The 21,623-nt window shown below is 41.6% G+C and overlaps 1 protein-coding gene across 8 annotated transcripts; it reads left to right on the top strand.

Annotated features, from left to right (window-relative positions):
• Window positions 1–1,156: 1,156 nt before the first annotated feature.
• On the top strand, window positions 1,157–20,687 carry RCC1L (RCC1 like). Of its 8 annotated transcripts, none has more exons than XR_009152829.1 (11): window positions 1,157–1,751; window positions 4,199–4,328; window positions 5,079–5,204; window positions 6,225–6,291; window positions 7,030–7,081; window positions 8,839–8,923; window positions 13,276–13,487; window positions 14,650–14,734; window positions 15,061–15,182; window positions 15,280–15,330; window positions 16,350–16,644. XR_009152829.1 is itself a non-coding variant. In XM_058164296.1 (11 exons), exons 1-11 carry the CDS (start codon window positions 1,260–1,262, stop codon window positions 20,029–20,031), a joined length of 1,557 nt encoding a protein of 518 aa, XP_058020279.1. In that variant the 5' UTR covers window positions 1,159–1,259; the 3' UTR covers window positions 20,032–20,687. The 8 variants fall into 8 exon arrangements, 4 of the variants coding, with proteins under 4 accessions (XP_058020281.1, XP_058020279.1, XP_058020278.1 ...); XR_009152832.1 differs by having other exon boundaries at window positions 1,159–1,751; window positions 13,276–13,457; XM_058164296.1 differs by lacking the exons at window positions 15,061–15,182; window positions 15,280–15,330 and adding exons at window positions 17,058–17,143; window positions 19,954–20,687 and having other exon boundaries at window positions 1,159–1,751; window positions 13,276–13,457; window positions 16,503–16,676.
• The last annotated feature ends 936 nt before the right edge of the window (window positions 20,688–21,623 follow it).

Raw genomic sequence — 21,623 nt, 5'->3', positions numbered from 1 at the left:
CTTCAGATGCTTGATCGTTGCACTCTCCTGGGGCCATGTCAGAGGAGGGTTTCAGCATATAAATTTAATAAATAAATAAATAAATAAATAAATCAGTAGATTCTGACCAGTTCTGGAGAACCGGTAGCGGAAATTCTGACTGGCCCCACCCTCTGCCTCCCAAGTCCCAGCTGATCAGGAGGAAATGGGAATTTTGCAGTATCCTTCCCCCAGAGTGGGGTGGGAATGGAGATTTTACAGTATCTTTCCCCCGCCATGCCCACCAAGCCATGCCACGCCCACCAAGCCACACCCACAGAACCAGTAGTAAAAAATTTTGAAACCCACCACTGGGCCACGTGTTCTCCTTTTGCGGTTTTCTGACAAACAGTCCATGGGGAAGCCAGAATTACCTAATGACTGTGTTACTAACAATAATTGCAATGATTCACTTAATAACTGTCGTAAGAAAGATCATAAAATGGGGCAAAACTCACTTTACAACTGTCTCACTTAGCAACAAGAAATGTTGGGCTCAATTGTGGTTGTATGTCAAGGATTTACCTATACATTAAACTAGCACTGCATTCTCCTCTTCTGTTAAATTTTTAATATGTGGTCCAATTCATCACAGAGTTGCCTCTAATGACTGGCCCAATAGGAAACCATCCGGTGCCTGTGCGCCCTGGCTTTAATGAATGAAAGGCTTGGTTGAAACTGACAACTCACATGTCACATTCTCAGAAAGATCGCCAGTTCCGCGGTTCGAATCCCTAGTACAGGTCTCCTGCGTGAGCAGGGGGTTGGACTAGATGACTTCTAAAGTTCCTTCCAACTCTGTTCCTGTTAGTCTCTTGGTTATAGGTATGGCAATCCCTACTGAGTCCTTGGTGCGCCTGCGCAAAGCGAAATAACCTCGACATTACAGCTCAGCTCCAAAAGGGGGCGCTAGAGATACGGATGCGGCCACGCTCTTAAAACCAGGGGGGAAAAAACCATTCCTGATAAAAGTACACCCGGAGGCTTTGACTGGACAGTACGCTTTGCGTCTGCGCAAAGAAGCGTAGCTGCGCTGAAAAGTACTACCGGCGGGCTAGCGTTACATCGGACTCTTGCCTATATTTATCATGGCGGTTCTTGGAGGGGAGGAGTTGCGCCTGCGCAGAACGAGAAAGGGTGAAAGGTTAGCAAGATGGCGCTGCCCATGATCGCAAGATGGTGAATTTTTTTCAGGGGTTAGAAACGTGATCCGTGGGTCTCTCCACGCAAAGCGATCTGAGATGGGGCTTCCTGGCTGCCTGATAGCCTTCCAGACAAGGATCTGGGTGACATTCGTAGGGTCCAAGAAGCAGCTCCTTCAGCGACCTACAAGCAAGGACTTCGGTGGCGTGGCCGGACTCTGCACAAGGGGGCTGTCTGGGGGATGTCCGAGAAGGGGACGGGCCTTCCCCGGGGTGCCGTCGCTGAATCCTTCCCTCCATGGTACCCCCCGGTCCTTCCTTGGCCTTCCCCTCGGGCTCTTCTTTGAAGGCCGGCATCGCGGCTTCGCGAAAGCCGCCAAGCCAAAGAGCGTCCGGCACGCCAAAGCCGCCGACGAGGCTGCTCCCATTTTCCAGTATGTGGGAGACCGAGCCAAAAGGAAGGACCGGGTCTTCGTGTGCGGCTTCACCTTCTCAGGGGCTCTGGGCATCCCTTCCTTTATCGTCCCGGATAAAGGGAAAAGGCGAAGGCGGATCCAGCCCACGCCTTACCGCCTGGAGGTGAATGAGAAGGTGAGAGAGGAGGGGAAAGTTTCCTGCTTTCTTGGAGTTGGGTCGTTTCAAGAAAGAGAAGGGGACAGCAGCACCTACTTCAGTTGCCACTGAAATCCCAGCCAAAATCAGACCTAGGAAGGGTTGGGATGGGTGACCACTAGGAAATAACAGGAAAGCTGGTGTAAGTCTTTTGAGGCAGTCCAATTGGGAAACCAGAACAGGAGTACGACTACTTTTGTAAGGTAAATAAATTTAACAAATAAATAACAGGAACTTGAAAGTCACTTCTCCCCTCCTTTATATGAGGTCTCCAGAGATTGAGGGAAGGTCCCTTCTGAGACACCTCCCAGGTCTATTTTCCTTTCTAAGCATGATGGTCACCTAAGCTGTGGCTCTCCCTCCTGCCTCCCAAGGTTGTTCACACAACCTGGTACATCCAGACAGTGACATCAACACAGAGATCCCCAGAAGAAGGCAAAAACAAGCCACTTCTGTACTTTGTGTCCATAAAATCAGCAAGAGTCAGGCTTGACTTTAAAAATGGAGATCCCGGAGGAGATTGCTGTCACTTAGGGGTTAAAAGAGTATTTCAGGATTGCTACAGCTTTCCAACTTGTGTCTCGCTCGCTTTCCCCGCAGCCAGGTCCCTCTTATCTCTTATCTCCTGCCAAACGCTGAGGAATGTCCTGGCATGGTGCCCCAGCCCTGGCACCATGCCCAGACAGGCTGAGCAAGACGAAAGACCTGATGTGCCTCCAGACCCCAGCCCTGGCTCCATGCCCAGGCAAACAGAGCAACTAGACCCCTCCCCCTCCCCCACAGCATGTGAGCCTGAGGAATGTGAATTACCAACAGCTGGAGCCTGGAGAGATCCTCGCTTCTGGAGAATTGATAGGCGACGTCAGCAAAAGGAAGGGAGGGGCAGGCCTGGATAAGTGCTGAGTCATGGAGGCACACCCCATGGCCTATATAAAGGATCTGCTTTCTGGCATTCTCTGAGTCAGGCAAAGTCTACCTTGGATTGCTGAAGTCACTTCCTGGTCTCCTGCCTGCCTTGAGAACTCTGATAGGACTTTGGCAGAGCTGCAGAGGCACGCTTGATACGGACTTCCCCGACCCGGCCGTCTGCGGAGGAGTGGGACACGACACAAATACTGTATTTTTCGAAGTATAAGACACACTTTTTTACCCCCTAAAAGAGGGTGGAAATGTTGGTACGTCTTATACAACAAATACAGCCATTTTTGGCCTCCAGAAGTCCCACCCCACGTGTCCTGTTTTTCGCAAAAACGGGGTGCACAGAGGCTTTGGGACACCTGCAGAATGCTCCTGTGGGCTGGGGAGGGAAAAAATGCCCCTGTTTTTGCAAAAAATGGGCAAAAAACAGGCCCGTTTTTCACATAAATGGGATGCGCAGAGGCTTTGGGAGGCCTGCAGAGTGCTCCTGGGGGCCGGGGAGGGCAAAAACCTTTTTTTTCTTGCTTACCTCTTCGAAATCTTGGTACGTCTTATATACCGATGCATCTTATGGTCCGAAAAATACTGTAGGTAATTTTCAGGTATGGAAAGCTGGTGCTGCTGATTGTCATATCATCTTAGGTTAAATACTAAAATTAGCTTGATTTTAATTATGCTTCATAGATTTCTTCCCCTCACTCCCTACTGAAACAATCGTATAATTCCACCAAAGTCTCTTTCCTTCTTTGTTTTTACTGCCTGCTAATCCAGGCAAAACTGATCCTATGTATTATATTAATGTATGCAAGAAGATTTGTTTGCAAAAGAAAGAAGATCCCTTTATAGCTAGCCTTAAAAAATTCCTCAGGTCTTTCTAAATGAACAACGGATCTTTGAGGGACCAAAAGAAGCACTCTTTGTTCATAATGAACATAATATAAAGGAACAACATTTTCGCATATGTCTCCCCGTTCTAATTCTTGAACATGGTGCATCAGTTTCTAAGAACAATATATGAATTGTTTTCTCAGCTATAGTATAGAAGGAGATTTTTGAAGCAGCAGCTATCTCTGTAACAGTTGTTGCTAAAAGAACAATGATTCAGTTTATTATTTATTTGTATTCTGCCTTTATTATTTTTACAAATTACTGAGGATGGCTTTTGACATCTCCAATCAGCATTCCTATCCTTGAAAATGCAAAGGAGAAAAACAAGTGACTTTTTGAGTTGCTGAATGAGAGCCTGATTAAGTTTCTATATACAATATTCTTCGCTTCTTTCTGATTCAGAGAGTTGGGTAGACGACTTCTTTCCTTTCCTTTTTTGACATTAGAAATAGGGAATTTGTATTTCCTAAAAATAATATTAGAGTGTCTTTCTTGTTATACATGTTCATTGTCCTCTTAGCTTTGATGAGAATTGTGATTCAAAAATAGTGGAGAACTACAGATTCCCCATCTTTATTGTATACTAGGGCTAAACATCTAACTTATCTATTGTTTTAAAGATTTCTTCTGCTGCCTGTGGCTACGGGTTCACACTTCTGTCATCCAGAACAACAGATATTAACAAGATATGGGGAATGGGTCTGAATAAAGATTCTCAGATTGGATTTCACAGGAGCAGGAAAGATAAATGTATGTAAAACTTTGCTAATTTTAAAATGCTGCATGCTATCCTTGTTCTTTCACTCCATGATTTTAATGGACTATTACATATTTATTCATCTTCCCAGAATGCTTGGCAGAAAAAAAAATAGAACTGTTAAAATTATACAACATTAAAAATAAACACGGATATTGAAGTCAGACTAAAAAGCAGTCTCTAGACTTAATATCTATAGTTCTCAAAGAATGGGAAAATGTCTTTGCATGGCACTGGAAAACCATTGGGCAGTTGTCAGGCAAACCTGTTGCAGGAGAATCCTATATTTGGACCAGATGAACATTTGGCACGACCCAGTAAATCTTTCTATAGGTAGTAGCTACAAATAGAATGTGTGTTCAAAAGTATATGACTGGGGACAATAATTGCCCTAATATTATTGGTGGTGGTCTTGTGGAAACATCTTTCTGCCTTTTATTACAAACACAATGCTATGAACAGGCCCCCTATGAACAGGTGTTAAATTTTTAGATTTTAAAAAAATAGGCCTGCCTTGAAATAACGTATTACAAGTAGTGACGGTGTGCCTAGCCACAGATAATAGTAATTGTACTATAAATTGCAGAGAGTTTGAAAGCTAATAATTAATAACTAAGCAGTAGTTGAAGTAATTTAAATCCATTTATTGTGACATTTGTTGAGTATTAGTAACTTCTGTAGCAGATTAAAGGTACTCTTTGTGTAATACATTGCAATACATTGTCTGTTTCTTTATTTTTAAGCTAAAGGCTATGAATATGTCTTGGAGCCAAGCCCTGTTCCCTTGCCACTGGCCAAGCCACAGCAGAGCAGAGTTTTGCAAGTATCTTGTGGGAGAGCACATTCTTTGGTGTTAACAGAAGAAGGAGGTTTGATGGTACTTTCATATTTATAGAAAGAGACTGACACTAAAGTTAATACATAACTTTATCATTTTATAAGAGAGATGGGCAGCATAAAAAATAAACAAACAAACCTGTCAGGTTTTAAAAGTACCGGTTTAAATACACCAATGTGGTGTAGTAGTTAAGTATTGAGCTGTGTCCTGGGAGATCCAGTCCCATCTTTAGCTGTGGCAGTTCATTGGGTGATGTTGGACCAATCGTTCTTTCTCAGGCCAGCCTATCTCATGAAATTGCTGTTTTAGAATTTAAAATAAAGGGAGCTCCATAGCAATCTATTACCAGCCATGATGATGTCAAAATGCCATCGGGTCAAAAATTATACAAATTGTGCAGTTTACATCAGCAGTGTCATGTCTAATATCACTCCATAAATCGTGCAATGATGGCATGTGGTTTCCTCATTTGCAGATATCTATGGAGAGATTTCTCTATCTCTTAAGCTCCTGGAGGAAAAATAGGATAAAATTATAAATTTGTTGATTCATGAACAAGTGGCTATATTGGTGCATCATGGTAAACTATAATCCATAGTTTAGCAATCATGATATTGTGCCAAACCAAACTAAAAACTGTACAGTATGGTAAAAGCAAAGGCTTAGCATTAGGTGTCATACAATCTTGGACAGATTAAAGATTAAGATGGCTAGTGGTGATTTTATGTTCAATACATCTTCCCTGATTACGGACTTTTGTTTGTTAGGATGCCCATTTTCTCAAACTTTTACTGGTGGTGGAGGAAAGGGAATTAATTTATTTGAATTACATCTTCTTTAGCTCTTATTTCCAGAACCAAACTCTCATGTCTTTGTGTGAAAATCCACGCTTAACAATTAAATGCATATTCTGGGAATATTTAAAAGAATAAATAATTGCATATTCCCTTTCCATATTTGAGGAAAGGAAAATCTTTCCGAAAAGACATTTTTTTTAGCTAAGCAGAATATTGTATATTTACCTGATGGTGTCTCATAATTTTTCTTTCAGTCTTTAGCATGGGGAACAATGCTTATGGTCAGTGTGGCCGAAAAGTGATTGAAGGTGAAATATACAGGTGAGAGAACCTGTTTGGTTCCATATAATGGTTCTCGATGGAAGTGTATCTCTAAGCAGGGCTCGGAGGTGTGTGATTGACTTGTTTTAAAGGGAATCCTGATTCAAGTTCTATTGGTACTTTGCATTCTAGAATGTTGACATCTGAAGTTATGTAAAAAAGCATGATATGCTGTCATTGGCTCTCCCTCCTAGTTATTGCTTGATAACATCTCCTACCAGTTCCAACAGGCACCACCAATGATGAAGGATGCAGAGAAATGTTGCCTAGCAACACCTAAGGTTCAGATCCCTATTCCTGTTTTAAAGGATCTACAAGATTTCCCTGAGCTCCTAGCATGCCCCTGGAATAGAGGAATAATTGTTCTAATATTACAACTAACGTAGACCATTTTCTTCCTATTGGAACTTTTAAGGGAAAAAACAGAAAAATTCTACCTCAAGCATTTCCCCCCCTCTATTTGTTGATGGGAGCACTCTGTGATTTCAACTTAATATTCAGCTGAGATTCTTTTAATCTCAGAACAATTCCATGCTATAGTTTCAAATACTAAAAAGCCCTTATGCAGTGTCAGGAATGTGCTTTGGAAAATATGGGAAGTTAAATAGTTCAAAGCTTTGAAACTTTGTCGGTAATCGGCATTTGCCCCAATTGCATTTTTTAAAGTTTCAGCTGTTCACTTTCTTGATGGCTTGTTTCACTTTCTTGTTATGACTTTTTTTCCTGGGCAAAACGCAGTGAGAGCCAGATCATTAACAAACTGCAAGGATTTGAAGACAGAGTGGTCCAAGTAAGTCATGCCCAAAAACCTGTATCCTCTTTTTGAAGGAAAAATGTTGTGTTGCGCTGCATCAGCTTTTGTGTGTGTCTTTGAAGAGGAAACTGTAACAGGCTGAATCAGATCAGGGATCAGTCTAGTTTAGCACCCAGACCCTAGTCAAATTTAATGTGGTCTTTGGCCTATTTTCAAACCCCTAAAGCAAGGGTGTCAAACTCAAGATTTGTGGGTCAGATCTGGGCCACGGGGTACTTAAATCTGGCCTGCGGGGCCTTGGAAACAGTGAAGGACTGGCCTACGGTGCTTCTACCAGAGAAAACAGGCTCCTGAGCTCCGTTTTTGGTTGCCACGGCCTCCTGCAACCCTCTGCCAGTGAAAATGGAGTTTGGGATGGCCCATTTTCACTGGCAAAGGGTTGCAGGAGGCTGTGGTAGCCGAAAATGGAGCTCGGGAGCCTGTTTGACACCCTTGCCCTAAAGCAAAGAGATCATTTCAGAATTTGCATAGAAAAAGATGCCAAAATGAAAAAAAAAAAAAGTTGAAAAAAATATGGTGTTTTTGCTTATTTTTGGTTGGGGTCCCATCTTCTGCTTGTTTCAACTCTTCCCACAATTAGAGGGGATGCAACTGACTAATTAAAGCCAACTTTTAGCTGCAATTTAGAATTTTCCCCATCTAGGCTATGAGGAATAAGCGAGGCATCTTAAAGCTTGGATTTTATCATCTTCCATGGCTTTCTTCAACTCATTTTGGCTACCCAACACCCATTGCCTCCTGCCCAACCTAGGTGTGATAGGAAGTTGTAGTTCATAAAATTAGGAAAGATCCAGGTCAGGAGAAGACTGGCCCACATTGACTACATTCAAATAATGTAGGTTTAACCAATTCAGCTAAAAAAGTAGTCACTGCATATTACAACATGCTAAGTTGGGTTAGCATTAAACTTGGGTTCATTTATTTTGGGGTGTCTGTATTATGTGAACTCAGGAAATGGTTTAATTCATAACCAGCTTAAATGTGCAAACCCAGCCAGTAAAAATTAGCAACTCCACAACTTTTCTTTTATTTGTTTTAGTCTCAGAAGTCTTGGTTTCATAGATTTATCTCCCCCCCTCACTTAGGCCTCTATGTCACTCCAGTTATGTATGATTCCGTTTCTTGCAGAAGTTCTTTTAAATTTTAATAATACCACAGTAATGTTTGCAAACTACAGATAGTCCTTGACCTACGACTATAATTGAATCCAGAATTACAGAAAATCATGATGGACATTAATCAGGTCATCACGTGACTCTGCCTTAATTTTACAACCTTTTTTGCAGCAGACTTTAAGCGAACCCTGCAGTTATAAATTGAACGCCAGGTTGCTAAGTGGATAGAAATAGGAACGAAATGCTAGTTTCCAGCAAAAAAGTGACCCTATGATGCTGCAGACAGCCATAGAAGTGGGCTGTTAACTGAGCATCCAAAATGTGATCATGTGACTGCCAGGGGGGGCTGTCTGTCAAAACTTTGAATCCAGGTTGCAAGTAGCTCTGAGGAGATTTGTCATAATTTCAAGCAGTTGCTAAGTGGCTGATTGTGAATTGAGGACTACCTGTAGATGCCAAGTTATAATAGAAACACCTGGTTACGGAAGGTTGTTTTAATCCTGGTTTCCTCCTCATACCTATTTCACTTTGACTCAAAATAAGAATGTTTGAGCAGCAAGCGTAGCATTTAAATCCTAAATTTTTCAATAAATCTTTTATTTTTTATTTTGCCTAAAGGTTGCCTGTGGGCAGGATCATAGCCTTTTCCGGACTGAGAAAGGAGATGTCTATTCTTGTGGTTGGGGAGCTGATGGCCAGACAGGTAAAGTGTTTTGAGATGGATCATGCCAGCAATTTAATTATTTTATTTCATTTTGATTTAATAATTTAATTGAATTTAGCAACCAGGAAAAAAAAAAGAAAAAGGAACAAGAACGAAACCCAAAAAAGAGGTTTACAAGCTGCATAAAATTGAATAAGAATTTTGAAATTAGGTTAATGCTACATATAAGGGTGATTTTTTAAATCAATTTTGCACTTGTTAAAATCAACTCAACCTCAGTCATAGCAAAGGCAGCCAATATATGGCCCGAACTGTCAATCAGAATAAACAGTAGCTTATGATCTGTTATATGGATGGCATGCTTATTTATTATATGATAAGAAAGTGGATAAAGTTTTTAAAAGCCATATACTTAGAAGTGCTTTGTTGCGGGTTTGGAAAAAGTATCAATATAAGTTAAATTATAAAATACCTATATGGGCAATCCCCAGATATGCGATAGAGAATTTAAATATAGAACAAAAACAAGAGGTGGTTACCTACAAAGAGCATCCCTGACTGGCTCAGTGGTTAAAGATCGTCAGCTTGCCAGTTGCAAAGCTGACAGTCTGGGGTTCAAGTCCAAGCATGGTGTTATGGAGTGAGTGCTCATCTTTGCCTCAGCTTCTGCCCACCCAGCAGTTCAAAAACATGCATATGCAAGTAGATAAATAGGTACCACTTTGCTGGGAAGATAACAGCGTTCTGTGCATCTTGGCATATAGTCATGCTGGCCACATGACCATGGAAACGTCTTTGGACAATGCTGGTTCCCTCAGCTAAGAAATGGAGATGAATGCTGCCCCCTAGAGTTGGACATGATTGGACAGGGGAAATATTTACCTTTACCTTAAGGAGCAATATTTTTAGAGTCATGGATGAAATAGACAGAGGTAGTCAAACTGTGGCTCATAGAAGAGCTTCTGGCTCTCCTTTGTCTTCCTTCTGATGATTTAAAAGAAGGGCGGTATACAAATTAAAATATTATTATTATTATTATATTATTATTAAAATCAATACCATTTTGAACTAGATTGGATTCTATAGGAGGCTGACCACAGTCTGGTGATTTTCATAACTTAATTCAATCCATTAATTTTGCCCTAAACATTATCAGTTAAAGGCAAGGTTATAGTTATAAATATTAATAACTGCTTTAAGTTGTAGCATGAGTTCGTGTGCATGCATACAAAGATGGATGCACACATACCGTATTTTTCGGAGTATTAAGACGCTCCGGACTATAAGGGCATCTGGGGGCTCAGCAGACTAAGTCTGTCTGTTATTAACACAGCTGCTTGCAATTACTGCAAGTTCAAGTCCCACCAGGCCCAAGGTTGACTCAGCCTTCCATCCTTTATAAGGTAGGTAAAATGAGGACCCAGATTGTTGGGGGCAATAAAGTTGACTTTGTATATAATATACAAATGGATGAAGACTATTGCTTAACACAGTGTAAGCCGCCCTGAGTCTTCGGAGAAGGGCGGGATATAAATTCAAAAAAAAAAAAAAAAAAGACGCTCCGGACTATAAGACACACCTACCTTTTTTGGTGAGGAAAACAAGAAAAAGAAATCTGCCTCTGCCTCCCAGCAATTTTGCCTTGTTGCAGCAGACAGCAAATAGTGTACTTTAATTTCATTTTTGTTTTCAGCATAGCTTGATTAGCATAAGGAAAAAAAATCTGCTCCCAGCAATTTACCTCCTTGCACCAAGCAGCAGAGGCCCACGCAGCAATAGGCCATGGCAATCCCTGCAGCCTGAAACAGCTGAGAGTTGGGAGGCCGATCAAAGGGACAATCAACTTGTGCTAATTAGGCTGTACTGAAGCTGAAATGGGCTGTTTCTTCTTGCTGCTTGCTGCAAGGAGGTAAACTGCTGGGAGGCAGAGGCCAAAGGGTGGAGGCCAGTGGGTGGGCGGGGCTACATTCGGTGTATAAGACGCACTCAAATTTTTACCCCCTTTTAGGGGGGGAAAGGTACGTCTTATACTCCGAAAAATATGGTAGTTTATGCAATGATCTGCAAACAGTCCTTAATCATTTTTAGTGGTCTTTAGAAATTAAAATAACAATTTAGAAGCATTGCTTCATTAATTCCAGGAATACAGTACATATATAACAGTAACTTGAATAGAGAGAGCCAATATAATGAAAAGTCTAAATAATTGCTCTGAATAATTGATGCATCATGTATGCAATTGCCTCTTGTCTATTTGTTCATGTTCTGTAGAAGCGAACAAATCTTCTTGCTCATTCGTCTTTTTTTCAGGAGTGTCGTCAGGTTGTGGTACAAAAAAAAAAAAAAAAGACAGCACCCACAAAGTTCACTTCAAAGCTCTGCCTATTTTTGGTTTGTGTTGCTGCCATCTTGACTGTGGAGCACACCCTGCAGATTATCCCTTTCAATAGAAATGAAAATCATCATCTTTTTCTTTCTTTATCTTTATATATATAAAAAAGGCTGTATGTATGTATGTATGTATGTTTCAGCATAACTCTGAAACGCCTCGAGCAATTTCAACCAAACTTGGTACACAGATGACTTACCCTCTGGAAACAAATGCTGTGGGGATAAGATGCCCCTAGAACCCCTAGGTGTGTGTGTGTGTGTGTATGTATGTATGTATGTTCACGTATAACTCTGGAACGCCTCGAGCAATTTCAGGATTGGGATAAAGAAATACCTGGGCAACACCGGGTTATCAGCTAATCAGTCTATAAAATGCCCCTTGTGCCAGCTCCTGGTGTGTGGGATCAGTTGTGGTGGACGAGAACCATGGAAAAGGTCCCATTAGATTAGCCCAGATTGCTCAACTTTGGAGAAAGCCAGTTTGTCTAGTGGTTAAAGTGGTGTCCCAGAAACCAGGAGATTTGTGAGTTCTAGTCCTGCCTTAGGCACGCAAAACCACCGGGCGACTTTCAACCAGTTATACTCTCTCAGCCAAGCCTATGTTGTTGTGGGATAATAGGAGAAGGAAGGAGTATTGATATGTTCACTACCTTGAGTTATATACAAAGAAAGGGATACATTGTAAAAAACAAATACCCTACTTTACAGGATTGTTGTGAGGATAAAACTGGCAGGCGGAGTTCTATATGCTTAAAGAGCAGTACGGATAATACTTGACTTACAACCACAATTGAGGCCAAAATTTCTGCTGCTCAGCAACACAATTGTTAAATGAGTTTTGCCCCATTTTACAACCTTTATTGCCACAGTTCTTAAGTGAATCACTGAACTTGTTAAGTTAGTACCATGGTTAAGTGAATCTGGCTTTTCCATTGACTTTGCTTGTCAGAAGGTCACAAAAGGGGATCACATGGCCCAGGGACACTGCAACCGTCATAAATATGGCCTCTGTGGCTCATAAAAGGGGCCTCTGTGGCTCAGACTAGGGGCCTCTGTGGCTCAGACTGGTAAGACAGTCTGTTATTAACACAGCTGCTTGCAGTTACTGCAGGTTCTAGTCCCACCAGGCCCAAGGTTGACTCAGCCTTCCATCCTTTATAAGGTAGGTAAAATGAAGACCCAGATTGTTGGGGGCAATAAGTTGACTTTGTATATAAATATACAAATAGGATGAAGACTATTGCTAACATAGTGTAAGCCGCCCTGAGTCTTTGGAGAAGGGCGGGATATAAATGCAAAAAAAAAAAAAAAGTGAGCCAGTTGCCAAGCATCCGAATTTTGATCACATGACCATGGGGATGTTGCAACAGTCCTAAGTGTAAAAAAGGCTCATAAGTCACTTTTTTTCAGTACTATGGAAGCTTCAAATGGTCACTAAATGAACTGTTGTATGTTGAGGACTACCTGTAGTGCTTAACTTACCGCACTCCAGTGAAAATATAAGGGAGCTCCAGATCAGAGAAGGTGAACAGAGGTTGTGGTCTAACAACAAAACTGGGGTTTCTTAATTTTTTTCCCCCTCTGCAGACAATCTAGTGATGGTCTAAATCTGTGTTTCTCAACCTTAGCCACTTTGAAATAAGTGGACTTCAACTCCCAGAATTCCCCAGCCAGCTATGCTTTGCTGGCTGGGGAATTCTGGGAGTTGAAGTCCACTTATTTCAAAGTGACTAAGGTTGAGAAATACATCGTAACAGCATAATACAGCATAATAGAAAATACAGCATAATCGAATACAGCATAATAGCATAATGCCGCATAATAGAAAAATAAGCCTGACCTAATACAATGTAATCCAAAAGATGTGAACCAGAGCTATCACTAAACAAATAGTAAGTTGAGGGCTACCTGCATGTAATTATTAACTGTTAATTATTAATTGATTTGCCATGTGTATGCATATAATGCACCGACTTTCCTTGTCTTTCTCTCCCAACTAGGCCTCGGCCACTACGATATAATGAGTGCTCCCACAAAACTGGGTGGGGACATTGCAGGCGTCCACATTACACAGGTCACAACCTATGGAGATTCTTGCCTGGCTGTGTCTGAGAGCGGCGAGCTCTTTGGCTGGGGAAACTCGGAATATCTTCAGCTGACTTCTGTTACTGAGACGACCCAGGTTAAGAACGATTGCCACTTGCACAACTCGGCAAGCCTTTTGTGCCACAGGAAAAGAGGGAGGTTGGATTGGTTGGGCGGGGTGTGTGTGTGTGTGTTACATGTTTTTGAGAGGATCTTGCATGCATTCATCCTCCGGATAGCATGCTGAGGTCTCCTTTTGCAGAACTCTAGGATCTAAGATTGACAGGCGAGAGCAGGGGGAAAAAGTAATTTTTTTGAAATGTCAGAGTAGTTAGAACTACATTAATTAAAATAATGAGTATGTTAATCATTTTTCAGTTCACCCAAGGTTTTCGCAGGTTGGGGGCTCAAGTTCTGAACTTCTGCATTAGGCAGAATGAGGAGGCTTATCCTAATGTTCCATAAAGTAGAGATCCATAGTAGACACAGCATAACTTTCCAGGCATCTGCTAAACATCAGTGGTCCCATCAGGCTGGTCAAAAGATGTCTAATTCTGGGAATGCCTAAAGTCATATCTTCATATTGGACACATATTGCTCTGCCCCGGGCTCAGATGAAGAGCTGGTGGCTATATATACAGATAGTCCTTGACTTCCAACCAATCATTCAGCAACTGGTTGAAGTTACAACAGCACTGAAAAATGATTTACAGCCAATCCTCACCCAACCATTGCCGAATCCCTGCAGTCACATGATCAAAATTGGGACACTTGGAACCGGCATGTATTTATGAGAGTTGCAGCATCTCAAGATTATCTGATCACCATTTGTGACCTTCCCAGCCAGCGTTTGACAAGCAACGTCAATAGGGGAAGCCCGATTCACTTAACAACCTCATGATTCACGTAACAGCTCGTGATTTGCTTAACGACTGTGACAAAAAAAAGGTCATGAAACGGGACACAACTCACTTAACAACTGTCTTGCTTAGCCACAGACTGTTGGGCTCCATTGTGGTTGTAAGTTGAGGACTACGTATACCTGGGCTGCATTTTTTGCAGAGCTCAGGACGACACAATGTTCAACCTCGCTGTGTATGTGTGAAATTTCATAGCTGTCAAAACTTGTCAAGCCTTGGGCTTGTCTTTGTAAATGAGACTGTAATGCTCTTTTTTCAGTTCAGTTCAATACCGTTTATTGATGGTCATTGACCAGTACATAAAGCTCTTTTTTTTTGAATGTCTTAAAATAACAGCTATGTCACATTCCATATTTCTGCTCATTGCAGGTCAACGTGCCCAGACATTTGCCCTTCGATGTTGGGAAAGTGAAGGAAGCTTCCTGTGGTGGAACTGGCAATGCCATCTTGACTGGTGAGCCTCTTGGTCATTTCCCCCCTCCCCCCACCAAACTAAAATAAGATAGAAGTCAGCAATATTGTAAGTTGCAATCCTTTAATATGGGCTTTGCTGGCCGAGGCTGATAGGAACGAAAGACTACTTTTCAGAAGATGGATTTTCTGCTTGTGATTCAAAGCACCTTTGCAAAGTATCCTGCATGCTGGTTACTGTATGTTAGCTGACTCCTTTCTGGTTTGTGTGCTGCTTTGGGGAACATGGTCTTAAAAATTGCTTAAAACAATCTAATTCAGTGTATCTCAACCTCAGCAATTTTTTGATATATGGATTTCAATTTCCAGAATTCCCCAACCATCATGAAGTTCACACATCTTGAAATTGCTGAGGTTGAGAAACACTGATCTAAGCCAATGCATAAATCATACTTGGAATTAAACCAAACCAAACAAAGATGGCCAAGATGGTAAATATTAAGTCTTGCTGATTGATGCTCATCATGAGGCAGCCTGATTGTGGAAGCTTCCTACAATCGTTTTGTTTTTCTTGCTAACAACTTCTAGCTGACAGCTTCGGGGAACCCAGAAAGTAGAGAGGTCAAATAGAAGAATAAGGTAAATGAAGGCAGTTTATATCCCATGCAAATTGAGTTTTCCCAAATTATGAAATCGGTTGAGCTGTCATGCAGTCCCCGAGAAATATTTAATGGGTAGCCCTGGTGTTTATATGATGTGCTATAATGGTATGTAGCAAAGAGATACTGCCAAGGGAACGGTCAGATGAGAAACAGCATAGCCTGCAAGTGGGTAGCAGGCGGGGCAAGAGACTCAGGAAAGACCCTCCCTTGTTTCTCAAGCTGTAAAGTAGACCGAGGGTGGTGGTGGGGGGAAGATTCTATTTTCAGACTTGCAAAATTCTGTCAGCGTAGTACAATAGTATAGTATTTTACTATATTTAGTAAAATACTATACTATTCTGTCAGCATAGTAAAATAGTATAGTATTAGTATTGTAAAGATATAGTAATATATATTATATACTAGCTGATAACTTGGCATTTTACAGGTATTTATTTATCCCAATCCCGTTTTTGAGGTGATTATCTGCATTGCCCTCTTTGCTTGAAGTTGAGGGCCTAGGGCATTTTTTTTTTTTAAGAACCAATCCCCCTTACCAGAAGGAACCCCCTTGTGGAGTACTGTGAAGCCGTTACCATGGCAACTCCACTGTGCTGTACAGTAGAAGCCATTTTAAGGCACAACAGGCTGTATCTTAACAGAACTTGAATCCAAAATGCACACTATCACTGTCAAAAGTACTGTGATTTGACACTATAAATATAGTTCATTCCTTTTCATTTCAGTGGCCCAGGCGTTCCAGAGTTATGCTGGAACACACACATACATACACATATCCCGAGGCGTGTTAGGGGTGTCTTACCCGCACAGTATTTTTTTCCAGAGAGTAAGTCATCTGTGTATCAAGTTTGGTTGAAATTGCTTGAGACGTTCCAGAATTATGCTGGAACATAGAAACACACACAGCCATTTTTATATGTATAGATATAATATATAATAGTAAAGATACTACTGGTATTAGCTATTCTGATTGCGATTCCTATCTTGTTTACCTAGTGAGACTGACCTGCTGATTCTGTGCCAATGCAAAAGTGGCATTTCTGCAACACTGAACCATGGCCTGCCCATCTAACTCCATTTCTGTATATATTAGTGTCTTGCTGATGCCGGCTATTGTTATCTTGCCTATTTTTGTTTCTAATAATCTAGAGGAAGGCCATGTTTTTGTGTGGGGCTATGGAATTCTTGGGAAAGGACCAAATCTTATGGAAACAGCTATTCCTGAGATGATCCCACCTTCCCTGTTTGGCTTGTCAGACTTCAACTCTGATGTTTGTGTGGACCGGATCCGTTGTGGATTAAACCAGTTTGCGGCGATCACTAGTAAGTATCTTGGAGTAAAATTGTAAGTACATTTGTTTAGGAAAAAGAAGTCTCTTTAGTGAGAATTACTTCTATCCATATATATGTAAGGGGTTGTCTTTTAGTTGTCGGCAAACTTTTAAAGTTCTCTCCTGTTTCCAAATCTGGAGTTGATTTTCCCGCCCCCATCTTCTGTAAATTATATTGCTTTGCGTAAGTATCCAGTATTGATCCCAAATAATATTTGGTAGTAATCAAAAGTCCTTTTGTAGAGGACCCAGATTGTTGGGGGCAACATGCTAATTTTTAAACCACTTGAGAGGGCTGTAAAACCGTTAATGAAGTAAGTCAAAGTGCTATTGCTATTGAATGATATTTGATTTTTTTTCTGTTGGTTTGCAGACCATGGAGAACTCTTTATATGGGGCAAAAATGTGCGAGGATGCTTGGGAATTGGCAGGATGGAAGACCAGTACTTCCCCTGGAGGGTAAGAAATGTCCTTGTTATAGTTTGTCACATAGTTTTTTTAAAAATTTGAATTTATATCCCGCCCTTCTCCGAAGACTCAGGGCGGCTTACATTGTGTTAAGCAATAGTCTTCATCCATTTGTATATTATATACAAAGTAAACTTTTATTGCCCCCAACAATCTGGGTCCTCATTTTACCTACCTTATAAAGGATGGAAGGCTGAGTCAACCTTGGGCCTGGTGGGACTTGAACTTGCAGAAATTGCAAGCAGCTGTGTTAATAACAGACTGCTTAGTCTGTTGAGCCACCAGAGGCCCATAGACATAGTCAGCCAGATGTTTAGACTGGACTTGGCATTTTTACCAACCTATCAAATGCTTCCCAAGGACCTGGGGTAGGCAAATGTTCTTGTTTGGTGGTGTGAAAGCATCATCACGGGATGTCAGCTGTTCCAAGTAGAGCTGCCTTTTGCAATTGACTGATGGTGATTTTGTCAACGCCAGTGGGTTTTGTCAGTGCTGAAGGTTTTTGTCAATTATCGTTATTTAAATATATATGCTAACCAGCTCCCGGTACCTCTGGGCAGTTTACAAATGATTTAAAATTTGCAAAACAGACAATAAAAAACAAGAAACAAAAGAAGAGTGGAGATTGTAGAAAAACAGACCGGGTAGAAACAAAATAATCTAGGTTAAAAGGAAGCTTCACTCATCCTCACTGAAGACTTGGATGAAGAGTTTAGTCTTCAGGTCCCTTCATAATCCCAACAGGGTTGGGAGGGGAGGGGCATTCATTCAGATCTTATGGGGGAGTCTCATTCCAGAGTCTTATAAAAAAGAACTCACTGCAACTGTAGAGTTGGGCGGCAGCAGCAGCAGCCTAAATAAAAATGTCAAATCAGCGGATAATATCTGTATTCCAGCATCCTGAGCTCCAGCAGATAAATTGGGACGCTCCTGCTTTTGATTAATTGTAGCTTGCCTACCAACCCAGAATAAACTATTTTTTGCTAATGTGGTTTTGCTATTTATCCTTTGTCCTTATTAGAAGCTTTATTGGTTTGAAGCAACTACAAAGCTCTACAGAGCTGGAAAAACTTTGAAACTTGCTTTCCTCAAGGTTAATCCTGATTTCTGGGCTCAGTGTTCAACATAGCAAACCTTCCCAATGCGACATCCCAGTCATATTGGTGGAGAGAGTGCATATGGGGGGAACGGAAGTCCAAAATGCTCTCGACTGGTTTAAGGGCCTCAGCGGGTACTTAGTAGCGATATGTACATTTCAAAAATATTTCAGAAGTGGTTTGGACCCCATGGAAACCGAACCTCTTAGCTCCTTCTAAAGCAGCCCAGTCTTTTGCAGCCTTATTCACGAGCTTAAAAAAATAAAATGTTTTTGCTGCCGGTTTATGGAACCCACTTCTTAAATTTAAGGCGGGTGCTGTCTGCTGCAAATTTCAAAGCACTTTTCTTAGTTGTTTCCAAAGCATGCACAGCCCTGATTGTATACAACAGGGGTGTCAAACTAAAGGCCCGCAGGCCAAATCCTGGAAGGTCCGACCTGCAAAAGACCGGCCTGCGGGTGCCTCTGCCCACGGCCCTCCCGAGCTCCATTTTCGCTGGCAGAGAGTTGCAGGAGGCCATTGCAGCTGAAAACGGAGCTCGGGAGCCCATTTTCATTGGCAGTGCTTGGGCCACCACAAGCTGGCCATGCCTCTTTGAGGTCAAACACAACCCTGATGCGGCCCTCAATGAAATAGAATTTGACACCCCTGGTATATATCGCTAATAGTGACTACTGTAAATGCCAAGCTGCAAGATAATGAAACTTTTTAAAACTTTTTAAAAAATCGCTATAAAATTGTGGCATGCTTGGGCCAAAGGCTCCTTTGGTCCTGCCTTCTACTTTTCATATTCAGCAACTGGAAACTTTTGCAGAGTGCAAGAACAGGCAGGTGAGTAACAATAAAACCCTCCCTTAAATTCTCCAGCACTTAGAAAGCTACATAGGGAAGTTGCTCGTGCAGGAGGGACACCCGGTCTTGTTTGGCACCCAGTAAACAGAACAACCTGGCAGCTTTTACCCAGGGATGTAGGGATCCGGTGCATTGAGGCTCCCCAAACTATTTTGGCACTCAAAACCACAATACACGAGCATACAATAGGTACAAACTTAAAAGTGAACTGCTCCAAACTCGATTGCAGAAAATACGACTTCAGTAAGAGTGGTCAGTGCCTGGAATACCAGACTCTGTGTTCTCATCCCAAAACCCCCAAAATTTTAACCTTAGACTGTCTACTGTTGACCTCACCCCATTCCTAAGAGGTCTATAAGGGGCGTGCATAAGAGCACCAGCGTGCCTACTGTCCCTGTCCTAATGTTCCCTTTAATTGCATTCATTTTATGTATTCAATGCATGCTTATACTTGTATACATTATCTAATCTGGACTCGACAAAATAAATAAAATAAAAAAATCTGCCCTTGCGAAGTTGTATGGCATTCAGTATGAAAGGATAAAGTGCAGGGTGCTAGAGCTGGGTTTTGGGGTGGGGCGGAGTGACTAATCTAGATGAACTCCATGGACCTTCTACAGGATCACCTTGAATAGAAGTGGGCAGTTAGGAGCCATGAGACTACTTGAACATAATGCGTTTTGCTAGGCACATTTTGCAGATTTCCAGCTTTTTCCATTCCGAAGCCTGGCAAGGGAAGACAGTGAGACAGCTAAAAAAAAAGGGAAAGAGATGCTTGGGATTTGCTGTAAGGCAGGAAAAAAAAGATGTCTGCAAGTGGGTTTTCATTTTCCTTTTCCTTTCTTCTTTCAGGTGACAGTGCCAGGTGAGGTGGTAGATGTAGCCTGTGGCGTTGATCACATGGTCATCCTGGTTAAATCTTTTATTTAGTAGCGTACCTACACAGAGTGCCTGTCCAAATGAGCGGGAAGCCAAATTGTACAAGCCTTTGCTGGGGCCCTGTGGTTGGCCTGATGGTGGAGAACTCACTGAAGCTAGGAAACAATTTGTAAGCCAACTGGGAGAGATTGAGCATGCAGTAACTAGCCCAAGGAGCAGCTGAAGGAAATGCAGACAGGATCATGTGTAGACCTTGCAGTTGCACATTTATTGCTGATGCCAGCCATTCTGAATTTTTTTTTTTAAAAAAGCACTCCTGTTTTCCTGAGTGTTGTAAGCATGTTGCTACTGTTGAGGTCCAGAAATGGCACAAAAAAATCTTTATTTAATAGTAAAGGAAAATGTGCTACATTGCAGAGTGTTTCTAACAACTGTAAATAGTACTTGCAGATCCTCAAGTTAAGTTAAAAGTCTATTTTTTTAAACAAGATCTTACAAGATCACCAAGCATCTCATGTAAGTTTTCAGCGAAATCATGTGAAATCTTGGGAATCAGTTTTGGCGGATCCATTAAGATTTATGCCATTGGTTAATAAAATTATATATCTCATGCCAAAAAGATGCTGATTCAACAGTCTTTTATTTAAGGGTAAATACTGGGAGAATGAACTTTGCTTCCAAATAGTCCTTTCATTATTGTTCCTTCCTGAAGGCTATTCCTTTCTCTTTCTAAAATTATTTTCATGGAGTTCTTTCCTGGCGTGTCCCAACTGATGTCATTTCCATCACAGGCGCTTGTGTCGTTACTCTACCAGCGCTTTCAAAATTTCCCAGCAAGAGAAACATAATTTTCATCCCCTGGCTGAGACAATTCCATAATGGAATTAACTTGGAAGGAACACATGATTTTGGAAAAGCAGGCCAGTGTATTCGTCAACATCCCCATTATTTTGTCTGACCTGGTGAACTCAAGATCTGAACCAGAACAAATAATGAATAGTCTTTAATTATGGCTTACTGAAACAAGCCACTTCAAGCTAAGGAATATGAAGGGAGATTTGTTTTGCTCAATTATATTTCCCGCACAAGGCTGAACTGCAGTTAATTGAAATGGAAGCTACAAATGACCTTCCTTACAGTTGACTCATAAAGCTAGTTAGGAAGCAGGAAGAGCTTCCATTGAACTATTGTCCCCATCTGCCACCAGAGGGGACAATAGCAATAGCACCTAGACTTATATACCGCTTCACAGTGCTTTACAGCCCTCTCTAAGCGGTTTACAGAGTCAGCATATTTCTCCAAACAATTTGGGTCCTCATTTTACCCACCTTGGAAGGATGGAAGGCTGAGTCAACCTTGAGCCTGGCGAGATTTGAACTGCCAAATTGCAGGCAGCCAGCAGGCAGCAGAAGTAGCCTGCAGTACTGCATTTACTGTGACTCATAATAGTGCTTTACAGGATTGGAAATTCTCAGATCAGAAAAAAAACATCAAATCACATTGAATCGTGGAATTTAGTAGTCCTGTCATGGCACGTGAGTGTTGCACCAGAACTCTATGTTGCAGAATAAATTTAATTGCCGCTCCATTCCAATTTCTGGCTGCTAAGTTCACCACCGACTAAGCGTGTTTAGATTTCATTG

Source organism: Ahaetulla prasina, chromosome 1, assembly GCF_028640845.1.
Source record: "Ahaetulla prasina isolate Xishuangbanna chromosome 1, ASM2864084v1, whole genome shotgun sequence".
In the NCBI taxonomy this organism is placed as follows: Eukaryota; Metazoa; Chordata; class Lepidosauria; order Squamata; family Colubridae; genus Ahaetulla; species Ahaetulla prasina.
The sequence above is the reverse complement of the archived record's forward strand: the minus strand, read 5'-3'. Positions and strand labels throughout refer to the sequence as shown.

Bases quoted from the DNA above. Each gene is read 5' to 3' on its own strand.
- RCC1L (XM_058164295.1), top strand. From the start codon at position 1,260: ATGGGGCTTCCTGGCTGCCTGATAGCCTTCCAGACAAGGATCTGGGTG. The intron at 6,292-7,029 runs GTGAGAGAACCT...GGCAAAACGCAG, and splicing joins ATTGAAGGTGAAATATACAG to TGAGAGCCAGATCATTAACA. The intron at 8,924-13,275 runs GTAAAGTGTTTT...TCTCCCAACTAG, and splicing joins GGGAGCTGATGGCCAGACAG to GCCTCGGCCACTACGATATA.